Here is a 22733-nt window from a genome sequence, read left to right as displayed (position 1 = left end):
ACTGTGAAAACTGCATATGTATCGAAACACTTCTGTATAGGCTTCACGAAGAGTAGGCAAAGGTGAACGCCAACACTAGCCTTCGGAGGCCTTACTTTTGAGTGCTTCTGTGATCGAATTACGAAGGTGCAACAAAATCCCCTTGCACACGTCACGCTCAATTCTCAGTGTGAATTTGTGGCCATGCCGAAAGGTAACACAAATGTCAAGGCCGTGGTCTGTTAAACATCGTGTACACGCAGGTGTACATATGGGTATCAGAAATCACGTAGAGTCTAAGTGCTTGAACTAAGCTTTACCTGTTTCTACTACTCATTCTTTCACCTGAGAGGTCAAGTTTAGCCCGCTGCCGTTTGCTCTTAGCCTATGCAATGCTCAAGATACACCAAGATACATCAAGTAGCATTGCTCGAATAAATGATACCATAACTAAATTTTGGTAGTCTTTCTCACATGGAAAATTGTTGGAATAAGAATTAGAAATAATACGCTGAGCACATCCCCGACAATTCTGAAAAAATAAATAGATAAATAATAAATGAATTCTGCATGCAGTAAGCTGAGTCTATGAGTGATATGTGAGTAGACTTTATGATCTTAAAAACAACTTTGATATTGATTAGGAATGCTTATTTGTTTTAGCGAGACAGCTTACAACGAAAGGAAATCATCTGAATGACTCAATCCAAGCCGTTTTAGGTTTAGGGAATTCTGAATTTCACGGAATTTGCATGGATCTAAGTGTTGCAATCCAATACTAAAGCTACCATCCACACCCGTGGAAAACTTTTATCTTAACAAAATATTATGCTAGTGCTAGAACAGATCCTATCGAAGTTGTCTTTTTCCAAAAAGTTTGAGTTTAAAAAAAATATATTTTGGAGGTTATATATAGATGCGGATACACAACTGGTGAGCTTTGCCAATGATGCAGTGAAAATCCCGGGTTCACCTGATCTGTGGAGTATAAATCAAATGAACGTGAAGTGTTTGCGAAACCATCGGAAAAGTAATCGACCTATCCTCTCGGGAAGGGCAGTTAGATTACTGAGAAGGGGCAGTGAGCCCATGCACGCGTGGGGGCAGATTTCAGTCCATTGACTTTAATTTCGCACTACAGTATAATTCTGGGTCACTTTATAAAACATGGAATTGGCACAGTCAGAAAGAAATAGCATAATCAACGTATGCGACGTCGCCCTTAAATATTCCAGGACAGTCAGGTTGTAGAAGCATCATATCTCGATAACTCTAGTCATGTCGGCTTGCTCTATTCAGATCATTTCGCAACACTTGCGGTCACCTCCAAAGTCAATTATCTCAAGTAGAAGCCATTATACAACATGTTAGCTCGGTCTTCGTTTCTGAAAATTTCCAAAGTCGTGGACCTGGTCGTGGACGAAGCCTCCCGAAGGCCGGGATCTGCATATCACGGTGCTTCTGATCAACCGTGAAAACATAGTGAGAAGTTGCTGCCATGCCTGAAATCCATTTTCTCCGTCGGCTACAACCGCTTAGAGCACAGCCATCCGTCCTTAGCCAATCAGGAGCGGGTATTTTGCTGTTTGAAATCCACATACACAGCCAAAGTTAGTTAGAGCACCTCTGTCCCTTGAGGCAGAGGTACACGAACCAACCTGGGATCTGGTCTCAGCCAATGTGGAGCCAGGCTTTCTGCCCTCTCAAGGGAGAGCCGTGCTCTAACCAACGCGTGTTAGAGCACGGCTGTCCCTTGAGAGATGATCAGATGATCCTAGAGGAGAGCCAACTTTTGACCTACTTGACCTGGGTCACTACAACAACAACAAGAAGCCAGACATACAATGAAGCCAAACAGATCAAATTAAGGTACATTCTTGTATTCAGGATATAGTTTGGTGCACAAAAACAGTCTTGCACAACAAAGAAAACATAAAAAAACAGTACAATGAAACTACAGTTAGTACTATTTGCTATATAATCAAAACAAAACAGTCAAGCTGTTCTACTTGCGTATGGTAACATACAGTGTCCTCTTACACAAATCTTACAAAAAGCATTAAAAAAAGGACAATAAACAAGTTCCTCTTACATAAATCATTCAAAAAGCATTAAAAAACGGACAGTGTCCTCTTAAAAAATCATACAAAATGCATTAAAAACGGACAATACACAGTGTCCTACACAAAACGTTAACGGACAATAAACAGTGTCCTCTAACACAAATACAAAAAGCATTAAAAAAACGTTAACGGACAATAAACAGTGTCCTCTTACTCTTAGTAACACAAATGATACAAAAATCATTAAAAAACGGACAATAAAACAACAGATCTCATTCTAACTAGCTTCTTGACTATTACCTAGAAAAATAAGACCAAAGAAACTTACAATAGTTGTGAAAACACTAAAAGTCCATTGTTATCTTCAGTCCATTTGGGTGCTCGATTGATAGGCGAGATGGAACGTTGGAGGTCGGAGTTTTGGCAGCTGGTGATGTCACTGTAGCTGCGTTTGGTGGTGTAACGGTTGTTGTTGTAGCCGTCGCTGCAGTTGTCTTCAGAACCTTGTTCTTGGTTGGACTTGGTGGTTTGGGCGGCTGCAGGGTGTTGCTCACATCCTTCAACAATGCGTCGCTGGGACGTTTGTATGCCCGCACTGCACTTGATCTGTGGCCGGTCCGCGCCATAATTGTTTGCTCGTCGAAACCGGCTGCAAACATTTGTGTGGCACAGGTGACCTTGCCGCTATGGTTGGTGATATTCCTCCCCTCCATAGGGATCCCGGCACTGGCACACATGGTCTTCATGTACGTTTTCAGCTTGTTTACCCCCACAACTTGCAGAGAACACCTTGGTGGGCAGGTGTTGGCGAGTGGTCGGCGGTAGAAGCTACCCTGCTTTTCAGGCAGGGAGTTGAGGTACGTCGCGAACAAGTTCACGACGCACCTCGGGTTGGCATCTTCCGCATACTGACGAATGTTCTTGACATCCACCTGCCGGTGGTTGAGCCCGCCCTGAACATTCTTGCTCACTCTCCCGGTGTACTGGAGGTAGCGGCCATTCTGGTCCAGCCCAAGTGTGAACTGCTCTGCTTGGAGGTGGCGATGCTCATCCATACCGCGGAGGCCGAATATCTTACAGTTGTAAAAGAAGACGCCGTAAGACAATCCTGTCGCCGTCTTGGTCGACACGGTCCCTGTCGCCCAGAGCGTCTCCTCGTCCACTGTTGTTAGAGGGTCGGCCTGCCGCTTCACCGTTCCCACTCCTTGTGCGGTCAGCTCCTTCATTCTTGCGTCCAGAGCCTTTCGAAACTGCGCGAATCGGATGTCCGCCTTGTCCAGAAAGTTCATGTCGTGCCTGGACAAATCTTCCCGCAAGTGTCGCATGATGGCAGCGACAATGTTGTACAGGGTCCTCGGCGGGTAGGGCTTGCCATCCTTACGACGGATTTCGAAAACAAATCGGGCGAGCCAGAAATCCATCTCCTCTGCCGAGGTTGAACTCAGATCCACAGGAATGATGAAAAACCTGTCTCCTGGCTCCAGGCTCTCAAACGTACGGAGAGAGTTCTGGGTTCTAGCCCAGAGGTCCCACACGTCTTTCCCCCATTTTGTTGAGCGCTTCGTCGCCTCAGGAATCCTCCCCTTCATCTTTTCCTCGATGGCTGAGGTGGTCATTGGAGGCACGAATCTGTCCGAAGCAGGTGGTGTGGAGAGGTTGGTTTCCAGGAGAAACGGGTCAGGCTGAGCAGGTGGTGTGGAGAGGTTGGTTTCCAGGAGAAACGGGTCAGGCTGAGAGAAAACCTCACTCGCAATGCCAAGCTGCTCTAGAAGGTCATCCGAAACTGTGATGACTTCTGCAGGCTCGGCCTTGAGGACGTCATCATTAGGAAAGGGATCAGGCTGCGTTGAAAACTCATTCACATCGATTCCCACATACTCAAGAAACTCGTCACCGAACATGTTGAAAGAGGACATGGCTTGTAGAGCTACAGTCGCCAAGTGAAAGCCTCCAGACAACCTGCCCTAGGAAGGCGCCATTCTAGGTCTCAAGAGGCTGGCTTTTTTAACAGTCTCTCCTTGGAGAAAACTAATTTGTCTCCCTTACCTGTCACCTCAAACTGAACCAATACAATTAAAACCACATGTGGTGTGGGATTATTTTAAGAAAAAGAGAATCAGAAACCCAAACATTCCTAGGCATATTGTGTTTGTGTCAGTGTACATGTCAAACTATTTCCCAATATGTATGCTTAGCTTAGCTTCGGACAGATGGCTGTGCTCTAAATCAGTTCAAGCATGGACGGGCTCGTTTGTGGGGATATATCAGAGCCCCCCTCCCGCGGAGCTTGTTGGCATCCTCGGGCTACGCCCTCGGGACGCCAACAACCTCCTTGGGAGGCGGGGCTCTGATATATCCCCACAAACTCGCCCGCCCATGCTTGAACTAATACCTCTCAGTAGAACTCGCCACAGTTACACAGAACCCTTTCTCCCAGACATCTGGAATTTAGCCCGATCCCTGGCAACGTGTCCTCCTCCCCTCTGACCTCTGTGACATTTAGCAAACAGGCTACGTGGTTATTCTGCAACCAACACTACAGAAGAGAGAGAAGTGCGGAGAAGTGTCCCTCTTGTTGTGTCGATGGGATACGGTGGAGGATTATTCAGCTCGACATGTAGACAACAGACGTAGACACGGTTGGTGATGTCGCTGTAGAGGTCATTGACCCGTCACATTTGACGGTAGATTTGTTTGTAGTACCTGTGGTAAACACAAGCAGGTGGGATTTCACTCAAGGCCCCTTAGGTTACGCGTGGATCGGCTGAAGCGTTGATCTCACCTACGGAAATATACGTTGTCTTTGCCACTTCGAAATCTGTAAACAGTCCACAAAGTCACGTTCATACCGATTAGCCTTGAACCGGTCAGGGCCAACTCCCCACGGATGTAAATAAAATTACGTCTGCCGGTTGATACAGCGCAGAAGCGGTTCGACCTACCGGGGCTTGGCTGTGCGACATATCCGCGATCGATCCTGCACTTTTCATTGCACGGCCAGTACCGTCGTACAAGCAAACATCCCGCTGCCTCTGTGTGCTACGCTTGGAGAGGGAAGGGCGGCTGACCAGCCAGCTGTGGGGAAAAATACATCATTACGGGCCACATGGTAACAGGATACTGTCTGCGATCACATTGCAAAAATCGGATATATCTGAGGTTTGGCTGACTGGAGAGGGAGGCTTTTCCCCGAAGGTAAGGCACTCCTTGCCGCGTAAACCGCGCGTGGCCGTTGTTCAGTATATATCATGTACTGTGTCGTTTGATATTTACGTCACGACATGACTGACAAAGAAGGCTTAAGTGGACGAGTATAATGTGTCAGAGGAGCTGACACTCGTTGAGGTCTGTTCACCCAGCACTGCCCTCTGTTGTATGCGCGGAATTCATTCCCCGGACACCATAGCTGACCGTAATGGCGGGGAAAGGATGGACGCTTGTCATTCTCGGTGATTTAGTGTCACCTCCGAACTCGCAACATACCAAATAGCGGTGCCCGGACCACGCAATGCGAAAACACATCGCATGGCTTGTCTTGCTAGCTAGCTAACGGTTTATCTGTTCCCTTTCATTTTCTTTCCACAGGCGACGGCTTGTGAGAGATGGGAAACAAGTGCTGCAAATGCTGTGCTTGCTGCCGGTGTGTGGGCAGACCTCCTAAAGGTAAGCATTCATCATGATGCACCAGGTGTTGTTTTGTGTGTTGTGATTCTGGTCGAGCGCTCTGCAGAAATGGGCTGCCCCGACCGGTGTGTGTGTGGCAGTGCAATCAGGGCGCGGGATGTTTTTCTAGCCCTTGCATACTCAACTGCATTACAACACCATAATATTTAACCCATAATGCTGACAAATTGATACGGTACAGGGCATGGCTCGGAACACAGTATCCTCTTTTAGGGCTTTCCCTCTGGGAATCATCTACTGATGCATGCAAGCAAATTCAACATCTTCATTTTATGGTGCAAGTCATATGGTGAATCATTTTTGGTAGGCAAACTAGAGAGGCTGTGTTCTCAATCTCTGGCAGCCTTCCCACCATTTTCGGCACATCCGCCTGCTGTTTCCAATATACAGACGATCTGCTTGCGCTGTCAATCTTTTTGGAGCTATGCGACCTTATGTTACTCTGACCACGCCCCCAAAGGCGTCGGCCATAGCTGAACGGGGAACAAGTGGACGTTCTCTGCAGCCTGCGGTCTTGAGATGCCATCAGACAGGCTGCGGGCCAGCCTTCTTGGTTGGCTTCTCAAGGTTTTGGCTTATGGAGGGAGCGTTTTTAGCGCCTCCGTGCTACTATGGCTCATCTTCCGGCGGGATAGCCAAGGTCAAAGTCCCACTACGTTGACGGTTTGCCCCGTCTTTGTTTGTCGAATAGCGCAACACTAGCATGTCTGGGTCGTCCTCTGATCGCCCTCCCACTTATGGGACGTGACGTAACGGTGTTTTGCCGAACTGCGGATTGGCCTGGTCTTCATTGGTAGACATAGCCGTGCCCGCATGACCTCTGGCTTGTGTTTGAAAGAATGGGTTAAAAATTGCTTAAAATTGACTCCGTTATTTGTTGCCAGGCACCCTAATAAGCACGGTAGATGTCTCACCCTCAATTGGTAATTTCGAGGGGTCTGTTTGCGCACCACATAAAAGTAGTTGCTATCTCACTACCTGTTAGACATACATGTATTCTGTCTGCGACATATTAAAGTAGTCTGTCGTGTGCTTTTGTGGCAAATAAATGTAACTTTCTTGGCGTTTGACATGACATGGTCATGTGTGTTAGTGGCCAGGCTGCATTTCTGGTATGGTGTATTTCAGTAAAAGACAATTAACATTCCTACAACCATTTCAAAGTCAATAGCTGACGTCGTGTCGCATTAATTACTGAGACAGGTAGATATAACAATTTTCATCGCTATAGTTCGCTTGTTTGTCGTAAGATTACACAACGACTATGCTCATAATGCTGTTGCTGCGAGCCACGTTATCGAGGTCACACCCTATCTCTAGGTCGCAGACTGGTTCGCAAACAAGTGACGTCTGAACTTTGAGCCCATGTTATACCCACTTGACAAGTGTACAATGTGCTCCCTGAATGGAGGCGACAGTTGCGATAATGTAATTAATAAGGGCAGTAGGGTTACATACAGCCCAACAGCTACAGTATCTGTCCACGTGTAGAGTTTCAAGAAAGTGTGTCACAGATTCTTGTGCCTACTTTGTCACCATTGTGTTATTTATTTGACGGCAGCTTGAATATCCGAGCTGTTCAAAAAGAACATATGTACAAACTGGTTTCACATACACCTGCCACCCTTCTCCATAATGTTCCAGTTATGGAGGCTGTAGGACCAATGTTGCCTCCCCGCTTTTTGCATAATAGATGTAGTAACGGAACGCCCCCGACGGCCCTCGGTGCGCACGTACACGTCTGGAATACTGATGCCTTCCCAAAGTGACCGTAAAATTCAAATATACAAAATGTGGGCCAGGCTGCTACTGGCATTACTGGTCATTTTTATTCAAGGAGAAGTCCTTTCCAGTAGTTTGATTTGGTGGTAAAAGTGCGATGTCCACATGTTTCAAACTAATAATAAAATGCTTGTCACAAAATCAATGTTTTTGACCATCACAAGATTTCTTCTGAGCAGATTGAACGGAATTTTGTTGCCAATATTTTATGTTAAGAACGCAGGTGTGGAGAGGGCGGGTAATAAAACAAGCTGTTGAAATCAAATCATGCCACCCGATAGCTGACCTGGATTGTAATGGTCCAATTATCCGTAGGGAATAGGCTATTCTTCACCTCCCACCATACCAATTACAGTTCGCGTTTAACAACTGGCCATCCGTTAGCCGGCTGTTTTTTTGTCTCATGGTACGTAGTTATGTAAATCTGCACATGATCGATCTAAAAGTGTGTGTTAAGAAAAAACGAGGTCAAGTTCAATTCATGAATAACAAGGTCATGCAACCATTTCCTAAAAATATGAATCTGAAAATAATGTGAAGGTGATTAATGTAGCGATTGCTGAATAAGTAGGTTAGATGCGCATCCGCGGAAATTTTTAATTTTAGATTGCTTGCGTAGAATGGACTGACGTCGTTAGCGTTATAAAATGACGGGTGGCACACCGCCATTTTTGTTTCGTCGATAGGTTTGTGAAATAAAAAAAACAATTCTACTATCGGCAACTTATCATTATATGAAACATGCAGGCTATACCAGTCCCTTCTATATTTGACACGCACTTTATATGAATAATAAAAATATCAAATCGATGGTTACCGTGTCTTTACATCTTGTGACTAGAGAATGAAGTTCACACCGCCAATATGGCTAACGCTAATATGGTTGAATTTCAGACTAATAATTGAGTACATATACAAATACATTGGTTTCTTTGGTTTCCCATTCTGTAATATTCATGGTGCAACTTTCACCACCCAGGGAAGGAGGGCGATGACTGGTACGAGATAAAGCCAAGAGAGGAGGGGGACGAGCCCAAAGATGGCGTCCTCGATTCCGCGGAGGAGAAAATCCCTCTGACTGATGCCGATGGGCACAAGATCCCTGATGGAGACGCGGACGGGCCCATTGGTGAACCTCCGGATGGGGATGCCAAGAAGCCCACAGAAGGTACTTCTTTTACCCATTTTCCTTCATCCGTAATGTCTTATGAGAAATAAACCACCTACTGAAATGCCAAATAAATCAAAACCTTAGACATTTGCACAGTCGATTCGAAACCGTCCGAAATTATATACGTTTAGACAATCAATAATGTTTTTTCCGTATTCTTATTTCTTGAAGATTGGTAGCGTTGTAACTCTTTTTGTATCTTGTCCAACCGTTGCTAAATGGTTTTTGGCAGTTATTAGATTAACCACGGCGAAGACTTAGAGATGGAGGAGCGGATCTTATCGATAATTCATGTGATACGAACAAATGGAAGGATAAAATGATAGCAGGGGAATGAAAAGTCGTCTAGATGGTAGAAGGGTGGCGCCACGTAACTCAACCTTATAAACCGAAATAGCACGCAATGCGCTTTATTTCATTGTAAACCTGAGGGAAATTAGCACTGATGCCCAAATCACTTGGCAGTAGAAGTGGGCCGGGCGTACAATGTAAAAAACCCATTGTAACATGGTACAGTTGATTTAAGATAAGAAGAAAACGATCCCAAATTTTACCAATAAGACTGTGCAGCATGCCGGGTAGCTGATTACTCTTTAATGATGTACATTTGTCTGGAGGCATTATTGGTAGTAATACTGATTGAGAACAATCGTCTGCAGTTAGTACTTTCATCTAACAAATCAATGGGTTTGTGATGAATTAATGAGATTCAAAAGCAAATGCTGCAAGCAATGTATAAACAAGAAGTTTTATGTACGAAGGTTGTGGATGTCACCGAACAAAACACTCTTAGAATGCGAAAAAAGACAAATGCGCCTTATTTGAGGAATTCAATTCGCCCATCCGCTGACCCTGAACGACCAAACGGGATTGGAAGAAGTCCAAGTGCTCGACGTGCCGGAAAGATTTTGACCTTTGCAAGGTGGTAAATTTAAAAACCCTAGGAAACGAATTACATCGGGCATTCCTGTCGTACAAAGTCTCTCAGAAGAAGTAGTCGTAAATAGGTCATGTCAGGGACACGGCAACGATGATATTTTATTGTTGACACTGGAAGTCTGAATTCGAAGAAAATCTCGGCGAGCCGCCATTCTGTAACTTTTTTCAAGCTACAGCTGTATTTTGACAGCTGACACGACGGCCATCTTAATGATATGAAAAAGAATTGCTATTGAAAAAAAGCGTAGACAATTTAAAACATTCTAGTCACAACTACAGCGACATGGACCAAACGACGTAAAGACATTGTCTCGCAGTGATTTGGCCATGAAGTGCGCAGCATTATGCATGGTCATGTGCTGTTTGATTATGATGTGGATGAAGGGCGGCCATGCCTCTATATCGATGGGGAATATCTATCAAGCAGATCCATCCATCAATGTCGTAGATGTTATCAAAGGCATCGAACAGTAACCGTAATGTCTTGATCCTCTCAAAATCGAGAGATAACCATTATTTGACAAGTGCCAACTTCGAGAAATAAAGCGTTGTGTCAGAAAATGTTCCCCTTTGAAGCAATTTATAGGCTTGGCAAGGTTTGCGATATTCGATTTCAACATGGCGTGTGCGACCTTAGCGAAAAAGAGGATCGCAATTTATTGATTAAACATCGTTCTCCCTTGAGAGAATTTCACGCTTGTTTTATGTGCGAATACCTCTGTCGTTTGAAACAGCGGGAAGGTAACAGACTAGTCACGATTTGGTTGTTGATTTATGACATTGAAGACAATAACGAAGATTATGGAGGATGATCATAGAAAGGCGTATCTGGAAAAGATGCTATGTCTTTTAGGGTAACTGAAAAGTCATTTGAAACACAGTTCACCGTCATTAGATCTCGTGCAAATCTGTGCACCACCGATTTTGATGATTGGAGCCCATAGATCTCCCGTTATGTAGCGCCATGGAACGTCATGCCTTCTCCCGGCGGGGCGACACAGGACGCTCTCTGAATTCTAAATTACCTGTTTAAAGCAATTCACGTGCGCTATTCGATAGAAGCCATTGCCATAATCGTCTCCTCAATATATTCTATTGTAACTTTGCATGCATGAATCAGACCAATCATTTACGAATTTGCATGTATATTTTACATTACGAGCTAAACACTGTAAATATGACTGTGACCTTAATATCGTCGATAGGAATATGAAGTTTCGGTATGATCAAATTTGGTTTAACGTTAACGGATTGTTGCGACGCAGTGTGACATGTGTCTAACCTACAGACCCAGACAGGAGGTATTCCATGTTGGATCTAGTCTTGCAATCCACACACGCGCGTGACATTTAACAACCAGCCGATGGGAAGTTGCAGAAATAAGGGACATTTCAATGTTTATCCTCGGGATGGCACCGGAGCCTGCAGACTAGGTTGTCTGAGGTAATTCCTAAAATCAATGGCAAAAATCTCCATACAACAGTTAGCATTGGGAACTTTACTGATGGCCTACACTAGGGGGGAAATTAAGCATAAATTGTGTCTTCAGTTTGGCGGATGGAATACTTAATTCCTTTATCATTATTAGATGATATATCCCCAATCTAGAGAAACGGCAGTTCAAATACAATAAGCTGGGATTGTATTCCCTCGGGTGAATGTGTGCATGTCTGCTATCTCCGTCCATGGATGAAGGTCACGGTGAACATGTCCGTAGTGTGTTGGTTCACGAAGACAAGTAGATGCCCCACGGGCTATGTGCTCAGATTATATTACCACGATCAGAAGGTGCTAAAGGAGATGGAAATACTGCTTAACAAAGACACGTTCCAGTAGTTTCATGGGATCTGTACAAGTTCTGTATCTCAAACTTATATCCCAGCGAAATGAATAGGTAATTAACATGCATCGTCACGTACCGAAGTGAACCTGTCAAAAGGGAGTCACGGCAGAGGAAGTTTGATGGTGCCTAATTGCTCATCACTGTTCGGTATTTTGGGTATTTAATTTGTTTTCCCTGTGGATTTGTGAAGGCAGCAAACGGCACAGGTCAGTCTGCTGAAGAATACGCTGACGTACATACATGGGTCGTGTTTTGGAACAAATTTTCCAAAGAGTAGAGAACGTGTTTCCATTAGCAAAAGTAATGTTAACCCACACATCGCAATGATTTTTTTTGTTCAGAGTCAAAAACATGCCGTCGGTTTCAACGGCCCCCGGTTAGAGGTTGCTGACGTTTGTCTCCGATGTTTAGTTTGACGTCGATGTCCGATAAGCAGTCGGCACAACCGATGTGTGCCACAGGCACGTAGGGAGGCCCCTGCTGTGAGGTGGTGGCATCCTCAGATAGCAGCAATGAATATAATGGCAAATCTTAAGGTAGCACTTGGGAATATCAAAATCTCGAAGAAACTAGGTTAATCACTCCTCGACAATTTTAAGCAAATTAATGTTGCATCTGGGGAGATTCCAATCCCGACGAAGAAAGTTAAGCACTTTTCGACAATTTAGAAAAAAAGACACCGAAGGATCATTTTTCACAATTAATGCATGCAAATAGACTTTAGAGCGTTGTGAATGGCAGAGGATCGTCTAAAACAAGACCATTGCGAAATTCAATTCCATTTTTTTGAGTGATCGATTGGTGCACTGATAAGGTTGTCCATATTTCATATTTTTCCAAGTCTTCAGTCTTGGCGTCAAAACCTTACAATGCATCTCAACGGCCATCAAGTCTAGATTCGTACTTTTTATCGTAACAGTATAATGACTGATATGAAAGACTCAAACTAAAGATGCTATTTGCCAAAAACCGGAGTGATATCAAATAGAATCAATTATAAGAAGAGAATTGATTACTTTTCTATAACATACAACTGCGGCTGTCTAGAATACCTTAAAGTGCCCCAACAAGTTACTAGATGGCGCGGGCTTTTCGGGTCACCTTTATGAATCATCGCCACCGACAGGGGTGTTTTGAAAGCACTCCAGACTGTTTCGTTGTTATGGTTACAAGTGAAAACCTTTGTACGTTTGACCCGGCAGTGAAGTATGTGACCTACAAGCAGGCATATGTATAAACAGATGAAGGCTATATAATTTGAGTTGAAACGCTTCACATCTGGAAAGCAGATCAACTGTCATTAAAATTCCAACACAGTATGTTCACTGAATGAGTCTCAAACGCCCAATTTGAAATCTCTCTAAAAGCGATTCACTGACATGAATCCGAAGACTGTCGCAACTGCCTATCATAACCTACAGTTTAGGTTTTGATATTATCGTCTAATCATTTCAACGTTATATGCACAATCATATTAGATCAATGTGAATATGTACTACTGTCTAATTATTAAGAATGATATCTTTAGTCTGAGTAATCCAACGATGTTATTGATTTGTCTTGCCACAATTGATAACATGGCATGGTGTGTGGTCGTTGTATCACATATATTTCATTATATATATCTGTTATGAATTTACTGATCCTTTGCTGATGATATGATTGATATTGATAAATGGTAGGTATGTGTGATGTGTAGTTTGTGATGACGCTGCTGTGACGTATGAGCCGTATTTGTGACGTGTCAGTCGTGTTTGTGTCGTGGTGGTCGTGTTCCTTTCCTATTTTTACGCTATTGACATTTGGTGATATTTGGATGACGTTGATTTGATACGTATCTTTGCTACTTTTTACAGCAGATCAAAAAGCATTGCAACCAAACCACGCCTCATCGTGACGTGTTCATATTGTTCTTTCTGCATCCTTATCACCCCATTATTTGATTTATTTCAAAGAAATGCAAAACATGAACACGCTCATTTCCAGGAGATAGTGTGGTAACATGACCACGATCGAGCCATCAAACAACGACTGAGATAACTAACAACCTTAAAATGTTAGTCATGGTTGGGAATTGTAGGGAAACTTTTGAAGTCTTGGCATTGATTAGAATCATGTTCATGATGTTGGATACGGGAACACGTTAAAACATAGAGTGGAAGAGACGAACGCACACAAGGTAGACAAATTAAGTAGCAATACACACCTAAATAGTAGATGCACAAATTCCTATGTAGAGTAATAGCCTCGACGTTCATGTGCACTTTATACTAGAGTAAATTGAGCACCTCTAGACAACAACCGACAATGTAGCATGAGAGCTAAAGTAACAACCAGCACCGCCGTGTGGTGGTTTGAAGCCGATGAGTGCTGGAGGTTTCCTCCTTCTCCTTTCAGGGGACGCCGGCTTCCCCAGCAACGGCAAGATTCCGAAGCAAACTACAGGGTCACAGACAGATCTAACCTTGCCGACTTCTGACGACGCTGACACTGAGGAGGACCGGCCTCTTCTACAGGCTGCCGGGGACAGGCGCCCCAAACGGCCCAAACAAAGCGACGAAACACAGACCGACTTCGACGACCTCGACCCTAATCTAAGTCCTAGTCCGTTAAAAGATTTCAAATTTGTCGATGATTACTCCCCGAAAGATGAAAGTGGGCTACCGGGCAGTAGGCCCGACGAGCCCCGTCCGCAAAGTAGCGATTTTTACCGTGTCAGGGAAGGACCGGCAAAGTACCGACCGGCGTCTTACCTGATTGCTGTAGGAGCGAAGGATGAAGATGCCGTGGGTCCAAAGGAGGGACAACAACCCGACCAAGGAGACGCAGTCGATGGCAGGGTGCCCTCGGACGACGCTGGCAATGGCCAGACGTCCCCCACTCGTATGGGCGGTGCAGTGCCATCTGTACAGTCCGACGACAGTGGGGTTCAGCTCGACGACGCCGGGAACCTCCATCCACCAGGTTCGACTCTGAGGACCATCACGAGGGAAACATACGAATACCGAGTGAGCGGAGTGAAGAGAGCAGCATGGTTCAAGGGAGAGGCTGCACCTGAGAACGGCCAGGGAGAGGCCGGAAAACCCCCCATTGACGAATCTGGAGAAGGTAAGACTCCCTGACCCCACACTTACCCTTAGGATCTCAGTCCACTCCCTTCTAAGCCATCCTCTTTCTTCTCTTTGTATCAAATCAGGGAAATCAGAAATACAGTTACAATTGCTAACACAACCAAATGAATACGGTCAAGCGTGACAAAAGCAACAAGTGCCATATATGTCCCTAATATAGGTCGAGGGATGCTACTTAAGCAAAGCGTCAAACATAGGTAGCCGACGATAACATATAACAATATACCAACAGGATCAAGAACATAACTCCTCGTGCCAAACATGTCTAACCGAAGTGCCATATTAGTACCTAATTTAGATAACCGTATGGTAATACTGTTTACTCTTTTCAAATGTTTGATAGCACTACTTACCCACAGCATGGTCTAACTCGCATCTAGGATAACGGCGAGTACGAATCCAACTTTCGTTTCACCACAGGTGTTGGTGACACAAGTGGCGACGAAAGTCGCCCCTCCCTTCAGAAGCAAACCGATGGAACACAGACAGACTTCGATGCTGTCGAACCTGTTAGTCTTAGCGATGAATCTTTGCTTAAGAGCCACGACAAGGTCCCTAGTGATCCGGACAAAGTACATCAATATCAAGGCCTAGCACAGAAACTTACCCGTGCTTATCTAGAATCAGAAGGACGCCAGCAGAATGACGACACACAGGGGTTGAGTACATCAGATGAGAGTTGGTACACACCAGAGACAGAATTCTACCCGTCCTCTGGAGGAGAGCAGGGTTTGCCTTTCTATGATGCATCATATACCTCTCCTGCAAAGCAGTCTGCCACGCCAAAACGGTCACCAAGTTCCGGTGAAGCTTCTCTATTAGAGGACGACGTTTCCGGCGGAGGAAAGTCCTTACCAGAAAAGGGTAGGTCCGGTATGGGAAAACGCAAAGGTCAACAAGCCGATCAAGTACCTTCAGATGGCACATCTGAGCCGACAGGAAGGCACATACCTCGTGACAAACTACCAGCGCAGAAAAGTTCTGGTGGGTCACAAACTGACCTCAATGAACTGGAACTCAGTCGCGTTGCGTGGGGAATGCAAGTGGACGACGATAACCGGCGTGATGCTAAATCTGATGATGATAAGGAAACAACGGCGACAAGCGGTCGGGGTAGACCAGGTGTCAATGAAAATGAGCAAAATAAAGGTCAAGGTAGACCAAATACCAATGAGGATGAACAAAAGAAAGGTCAAAGTAGACCAGGTGTCAATGAGGGTGAACAAAAGAAAGGTCAAAGTAGACCAGGTGCCAATGAGGATGAACAAAAGAAAGGTAAAGCAGATCAGTACGGTAAAGTAAAGATAGACACATCTATGAAAAGAGAATACCCAGACCAGGATGACATCGGAGGTACAGAAGAGCCAAGGCCGGGTGAACAGATAACAGATGAGATCTACCATCCTGACGTCCATGAAAAGGGGGCACCCGGAAAAGACGATGTGGAAGATGGCAGTAGGCCCACGGCTACTAAAACGGGACGAGGACAAAGAGGCGACTTAGACGAATATGGCAAGCCACTTGCAGGCAGTGGAGTACGACTTGTCAAACAAACGACCACAGTTACAGTTGAACGAAAAGTACAACCATCAATGCTTACACAATCGAGCGCGCAAACTGATTTTGACGATAAAGCACTTGAAGGCTACCTCGGACTACGACATGGGGCACTGAAGATTGCTGGTCCAGAAGAGGACGGTACTGGACAGGGTGGTGAAGGTGAGAGAAGTGGTCTTCCCGCTACACGAACAAAGGCTGGGGAAAGGTTGAACATTCGTGACCAATCGACGCCCGGAGAGGGTAGGTCAGGTTTGGACGATATTGAAGGACGCTCTGTTCTGAAACATCAACTACAAGGTAACGATGACCTTCATGACCAGGCCGGTACTGATCAAAGGAAGCAACAACTTGACCACAGACTTTACGCTGAGGGAAGACCGGGATTGCAAGGCAGTGGCCAAGTAAGACCGTCAGCTGATGAACACCTTCTGCCAACTTCCGATAAGGCCGCTCAATATCTCGGCCCCGTTTCCGAAGAAGGAGGTCTTGACACCGACAGGTCTGATAATATGGGAGGTCAACTATCAAAGAGATTGCAACGGGGCATGCAAGGCGTGGACCAATATGGCGAACCAACCATGGATGAGGGTGCCTCTGAACAAGGTAAACTCAAGCAGTACGGTCAGTCTCCGTCTGGAGACGAACGACCAAACAGATATGGCTTGATTGACAAAGATATTTCAGGGGTCCGTGTCGATCAGTACGGAAGACCAGTTGCAGATGACGTAGAGGATGATGATCAAAGAAAATATGCCCAAGGTGAACCTTCTATGTATGACAAGAAAGGTTCGAGAAAATTAGAAGACGCTTTACGTAGCCCACTAGGGAAAGACAAATCCTGGAAAGAGCAACTGGAACAACCTCGTGGCCCGCTTACTTCGGAACAAGATGTTAGGCAAGCAAGTGGGGTCATAACAGGCAGAGGATTAAAGCAACTTGCATTTGACCTTCATGGTCGACCAATAGATGAACTACATCCAGACTATGGACGCCTCCCAAGTGATAAGAACTCCAAGGCATGTCAAGCTGGCGTCTCAGTAACCAGGCTTTTGCGAGACCATGACTACAAAGTTTATGGTAGACCAATGGGAACAGATTTTCTGATTGACGACGGTAAAATCGAGGGCATTGCTGCAACGGTAAAGCAGGGAGCAAGCCTGATGGAAGCTGACAAATCGGATGCAACAGGTGCACAAGGAAAGTCAGCCGAGAGTATCACGTCAAAGGAACCATCCAAAGAGCCAAGTGATGCAGACGAGGTACATCCTTCCAAGCGTCCAAGTATATTAGATGAACTTGACAGCATGATGGCCAAGGCGAATGCAGCTCTCAGCAGCGCTGAAAAACGTCTTTCGGAATTACAAACTGATGAGCAAGAACCCTCACCGGATGATTCCACAGAGCAGCAGCATCCACGTGATGATGAATGCGAGTTTTATAAAGGAAAGACACCTGGCGATCAGGATCTGTCGAGGCCTCCGAACGAGACCACAGGTGCAGCCGGAAAAGGTGTCCCACCTCGTTCTACCACCAAAGAGAAACGATTCTCCGGGCAACAAGTCGAGCCACTGTCCGAGTTTGCCGAAGGGAAAGAGGGTCGACGACAAGGAGAGACTGATTCCAAAGGTGGTGCGCGAGACATAGCCAATGCCGACCTTGCTTCGCCAATCGCAGGTGACATAGCTACAGATCGTGAACCATACACTCCTTCATCACCAGCTGACGTAGCCAGTAGCGGCGCGGGAGAGTCAGAAACGGATGACTCTATGATTGGCACCCCTCCAGATGCCGTTGGAAAAGACCATGACTATAGGAAGGGCGGCGATAATGCTAGAACACCAACTAGTCCGCTTTCCTCGACGAATGCTGGTGGTGAACAAATAGGCACCCACGGAGCGATGGGTGCTGGTCCTCCGTACCGGAGTAAACATGAGTACGTCGGTGCTATCAGTCCTAAGGAAGAATCTCCGAATGACAAGAGAACCCCCTCACCTGGCGTTGTCCAAGTGCTAGATGCTTCCTTGGCCGCCAGCGGAGACCGAACAACAGAACGATCTGATCGTGAAGTGATTCGTAAGTCGACTCTTCTCGGCAAGAGGCAAAGGCATGGCTATGTAACCCAGCGCTATCAAACTTCATTCTGTAGAGGCCCTAGATCCATTTAATCATAGAGACTCTTAACCACTGCTTCTCCCCTGCCTTGATTCCAGAGGGGATCGTGTTTCCTAGATTTTCCATGTGTTTCACTGCTTTCTGCTGCCTTATCTTAACTTTCAATACCAAGTTCAATACACTTTCCCGTCTGTCGTATCATGTACCTCATGTCGTTCCTTCTGTTGCCATACCGATGCCAGGTACATGACCGATCCTGTTTCGTCAGATGGAATGGGGTACTGTCGTTACAGGGGATACTAATCAATAGGAAAAAGTAGTTCTGCCTAATTGGACCAGGACAACAAAAAAACTTTCGCGATTTAACCACCTCCAAACTTGCAGTCATGTACCCGTCGTCAACTATCCCTACTCATTACTAACCCCGCAAACCATACCTTTTTCCATGACAGGAATCTCCCTGCTGTTCGTTGGACTATGTTCGTCTTGGACCTTCGTTGCATATGCGCCTCGTCTTAGAGCATGGCCACATCATTAACCATAATGCATGCTAAGGTTGTTAACTGCATGCTAGGTGTTAAGGTTTTGTGGTGGGGCTAGTTTACTGGATTACGGTGATTGCACTGCTGCTCATTGCTGCCACCTGGGATGTGTATACACAATGTTGACGCGATCTTATAGTTGGCATTGGTATTTCACGGTGCATATCTATGGATCTGAATGAAATGATAGAGATCCAACAGAATTCAATATGGAAACAGGTACTGTAGCTGATTTGTCAAAATTGTCAAATCCGTTACCTTGTTACTGTACCCTGGTCGTGCAAGACATGATGCCCGTTTTAAGGTCGCGTCACTGTTCACTAATTCAAGATGAAACTAACCACGAGACGTAGAGCTAGAGAGATGGTAACTTTTACTAAATTTGTTTTTGTCAATTTTCATGTCAGTGGTTCCTTCATCTTGAGTTACGAAGACTCGAACATCTGTACTTTGGCTGACGTTGCTCTACACTACAGGTGGAGATCAAGCTGGAGAGGACGAGCCACTGCTTGAGAAGAAATCGTCTCCTAAAGAAACATCACCAGCGGACCAGGTGGATGCCGCTACCACAGGGGCGTCTCCTCTAGCAGGATCTCCTGTAGATGACGCTGCTCAGAAGGCAGCGGAGGTATGTACAATCAGACGTAACATGCTGCCTTACCACTACCCTATAGTCCTTTTCAGCTGTCGTCGTCTCGTCTCCTTTACTTCGTTCAAACTATTGCAATGTTCTCAATCGAATTCTATTCTGCTTGACTATACTCTTTTCTACTTCTCTCCCCGTACTCTCAAATATTCCTCCCTGGTCTTTCGGTATCATGAACGTCATCATATTCATTTTCGTTGATTTTATTTGTTCGTCAAATTTATCATGATTTTATCATACGTTTGTGTGATCCACCCGATAAAGGCGCTTACTTTCAAGGCTGCAGGGGGCGAAGCTGCTAAAGCAGTAACTGACAATGAAATAGAAAATGCTACCAGAAATGCTGCGAAACATAGAGCTGAGGAAGAAGCTGCAATACTAGCAGCCAAAAACACAGCAGAGGAGGAGGCAGCAGACAAAATTGCCAAGAAAACGGCCGAAGAGGATGCAGTGAGTAAGGCCCCTGACGAAGCCTCAAAACGTATAACGGAGAAGGAACCCACCAAAGTTACAACTAAAGAATCTGATAAAGAGGTGGCCAGGAAGGCTGTGGAAGGGGGTCCCCCAAAAACGGCCGAAGAGGATGCTGCTAAGAAAGCCACTGAGAAAGCTACAAAACGTAAAGCAGAGGACGAAGCTGATAGACTAGCAGCCAAAACAGAAGCGGGAGAAGGGACCGCTGGACAAGATGCAGAGGAAACTGCCAAGAGGAAGTCTGAAGAGGATGCTGCTAAGAAAAAGGCCGAAGAGGAAGCTGCTAGGCGTAAAGCAGGGGACGAAGCGGCCACGGCAGCAGCCAAAAAGAGGGGGGATGAGGCGGTCAGACGAGATTCAGAGGAAGCTGTCAAGAAAAAGGCCGAAGAGGATGCTGCTAGAAAGACCACTGAGGAAGCTGAAAAGCAACGTAAAGCAGATCAGCATGCGGCTTCGGCAGCAGCCCGAAAGACGGAGGAAGACAAGTCTAGACAAACTGCCAAAGAAGCTACCAAGAGGACCGAAGAGGATGCTGCTAGGAAGGCTGCTAAGGATGCTGCGAACAGTAAAGAAGAGGAGGAAGCGTCCATGGCAGCAGCCAAGAAAGCAGAGGAAGAAGCAGCTAGAAAGGCTGCCGAGGATGCTGCCAAGAAAAAGGCCGAAGAGGATGTCGGCAGAAAGGCCGCTGAGGAAGCTGCGAAACGTAAAGCAGAGGAGGAAGCGACCACGGCAGCAGCCCGAGGAAAGGAGCAGGAAGCGGCCAGACACGCCGCAGAAGAAGCTGCCAAGAAAAAGGCCGATGAGCATACTGCCAGAAAGGCCGCTGAGGAAGCTGCGAAACGTAAAGCAGAGGGGGAAGCGGCCATGGCAGCAGCCAAACAGAAGGCAGAAGAACAAACAGCTAGAAAAGCTGCCGAGGAAGCTGCCAAGAAAAAGGCCGAAGAGGATGCTGCTAAGACGGCCGCTGAGGAAGCGGCGAAACGTAAAGCAGAGGAAGACGCGGCCATGGCAGCAGCCCTAAAGAAGGAACAAGAAGCAGAAGAAAAAGCTGCCGAGGAAGCTGCCAAGAAAAAGGCCGAAGAGGATGCTGCCAGAAAGACCGATGAAGAAGCTGCGAAACGTAAAGCAGAGGAGGAAGCGTCCATGGCAGCAGCCCGAAAGAAGGCAGAGGAAGAAACAGCTAGAAAAGCTGCCGAGGAAGCTGCCAAGAAAAAGGCCGAAGAGGATGCTGCCAGAAAGGCCGCCGAGGAAGCTGCGAAACGTAAAGCAGAGGAGGAAGCGGCCATGGCAGTAGCCCGAAAAAAGGCAGAGGAAGAAGCAGCTAGAAAAGCTGCCGAGGAAGCTGCCAAGAAAAAGGCCGAAGAAGATGCTGCTAAGAAGGCCACTGAGGAAGCTGAGAAACGTAAAGCAGAGGAGGAAACGGCCACGGCAACAGCCCGAAAGAAGGAGGAAGAAACAGCTAAAAAAGCTGCCGAGGAAGCTGCCAAGAAAAAGGCCGAAGAGGATGCCGCCAGAAAGGCCGCTGAGGAAGCTGCGAAACGTAAAGCAGAGGAGGTAACGGCCACGGCAGCAGCCCGAAAGAAGGCAGAGGAAGAAGCAGCAAGAAAAGCTGCCGAGGAAGCTGCCAAGAAAAAGGCCGAAGAGGATGCTGCCAGAAAGGCCGCTGAGGAAGCTGCGAAATGTAAAGCAGAGGAGGAAGCGGCCACGGCAGTAGCCCGAAAGAAGGCAGAGGAAGAAGCAGCTAGAAAAGCTGCCGAGGAAGCTGCCAAGAAAAAGGCCAAAGAGGATGCTGCTAAGAGGGCCGCTGAGGAAGCTGCGAAACGTAAAGTAGAGGAGGACGAGGCCATGACAGCAGCCAAGAAGGCAGAGGAAGAAGCAGCTAGAAAAGCTGCCGAGGCAGCTGCCAAGAAAAAGGCCGAAGAGGATGCTGCTAAGAAGGCCGCTGAGGAAGCTGCGAAACGTAAAGCAGAGGAGGATGAGGCCATGATGGCAGCCAAGAAGGCAGAGGAAGAAGCAGCTAGAAAAGCTGCCGAGGAAGCTGCCAAGAAAAAGGCCGAAGAGGATGCTGCCAGAAAGGCCGCCGAGGAAGCTGCGAAACGTAAAGCAGAGGAGGAAGCGGCCACGGCAGCAGCCCGAAAGAAGGCGGAGGAAGAAACCGCTAGAAAAGCTGCAGAGGAAGCTGCCAAGAAAAAGGCCGAAGAGGATGCTGCCAGAAAGGCCGCTGAGGAAGCTGCGAAACGTAAAGCAGAGGAGGTAACGGTCTCGGCAACAGCCCGAAAGAAGGAGGAAGAAGCATCTAGAAAAGCTGCCGAAGATGCTGCCAAGAAAAAGGCCGAAGAGGATGCTGCTAAGCAGGCCGCTGAAGAAGCTGCGAAACGTAAAGCTAATGAAGAAACGGCCAAAGTAGCCACCAAGAAAGCGGAGAAAGAGGCAGTCAGGGAAGAAGCTGCTAAAAGGAAGGCCGAAGAGGATGATGGCAGAAAGACCGCTAAGAAATTAGATAAAGAGGCAGAGTCTGAATCTAAGACTAGGACAGAAGACGAAATCTCCCGCAAATCAGCGGAGGAAGATACACAGGGTAGAGCACCTGGAGCTAAAGTAGCGGCTGAGGAAGCTACAAAGATAACTCCAGAGGTACCCGATAGATGTAACAGAATTTACTGAATCAGTTTCACGTTCGCCTCTCTTATGGTTGACCTACAAACCGTGACCAGTACCTCTAACACATATGTCTAACGATCCTTATTTTTTTCCAGCTGAGTTGTTTTACAGGTCGTCGTTTGTGGAGAAGTCAGTCATTCATATTG

General features: G+C 46.3%; 2 protein-coding genes across 14 annotated transcripts in view; one reads left to right on the top strand and one right to left on the bottom strand.

Annotated features, from left to right (window-relative positions):
* Positions 1-1530: 1530 nt before the first annotated feature.
* Positions 1531-4435, bottom strand: LOC136439152 (zinc finger MYM-type protein 2-like). The gene has a single exon (XM_066434382.1). It carries the CDS (start codon positions 3956-3958, stop codon positions 2387-2389), a length of 1572 nt encoding a protein of 523 aa, XP_066290479.1. The 5' UTR covers positions 3959-4435; the 3' UTR covers positions 1531-2386.
* A 431-nt stretch (positions 4436-4866) lies between these two features.
* The window catches only part of LOC136439148 (axoneme-associated protein mst101(2)-like), a 28950-nt gene continuing 11083 nt past the window's right edge, over positions 4867-22733 (top strand). For 8 of the 13 annotated variants that reach the window (XM_066434362.1, XM_066434368.1, XM_066434364.1 and 5 more), the window contains exons 1-6: positions 6215-6366; positions 8488-8676; positions 13859-14569; positions 15013-18225; positions 19283-19434; positions 19717-22560. In XM_066434362.1, coding sequence (XP_066290459.1) covers positions 6246-6366; positions 8488-8676; positions 13859-14569; positions 15013-18225; positions 19283-19434; positions 19717-22560 — 7230 coding nt within the window. In that variant the 5' untranslated portion in view covers positions 6215-6245. Of the gene's footprint in view, positions 5238-5627; positions 5706-6214; positions 6367-8487; positions 8677-13858; positions 14570-15012; positions 18226-19282; positions 19435-19716; positions 22561-22733 lie in introns of those variants that run through there. The other 5 variants (XM_066434361.1, XM_066434357.1, XM_066434360.1 and 2 more) reach the window with 5 other exon arrangements.

This window comes from Branchiostoma lanceolatum, chromosome 7, assembly GCF_035083965.1.
Source record: "Branchiostoma lanceolatum isolate klBraLanc5 chromosome 7, klBraLanc5.hap2, whole genome shotgun sequence".
NCBI lineage: Eukaryota > Metazoa > Chordata > Leptocardii > Amphioxiformes > Branchiostomatidae > Branchiostoma > Branchiostoma lanceolatum.
Note: the sequence above shows the minus strand (reverse complement) of the source record. Positions and strands in the feature narration are given on the sequence as shown.

Bases quoted from the DNA above. Each gene is read 5' to 3' on its own strand.
- LOC136439152 (XM_066434382.1), bottom strand. From the start codon at position 3,958: ATGTCCTCTTTCAACATGTTCGGTGACGAGTTTCTTGAGTATGTGGGA.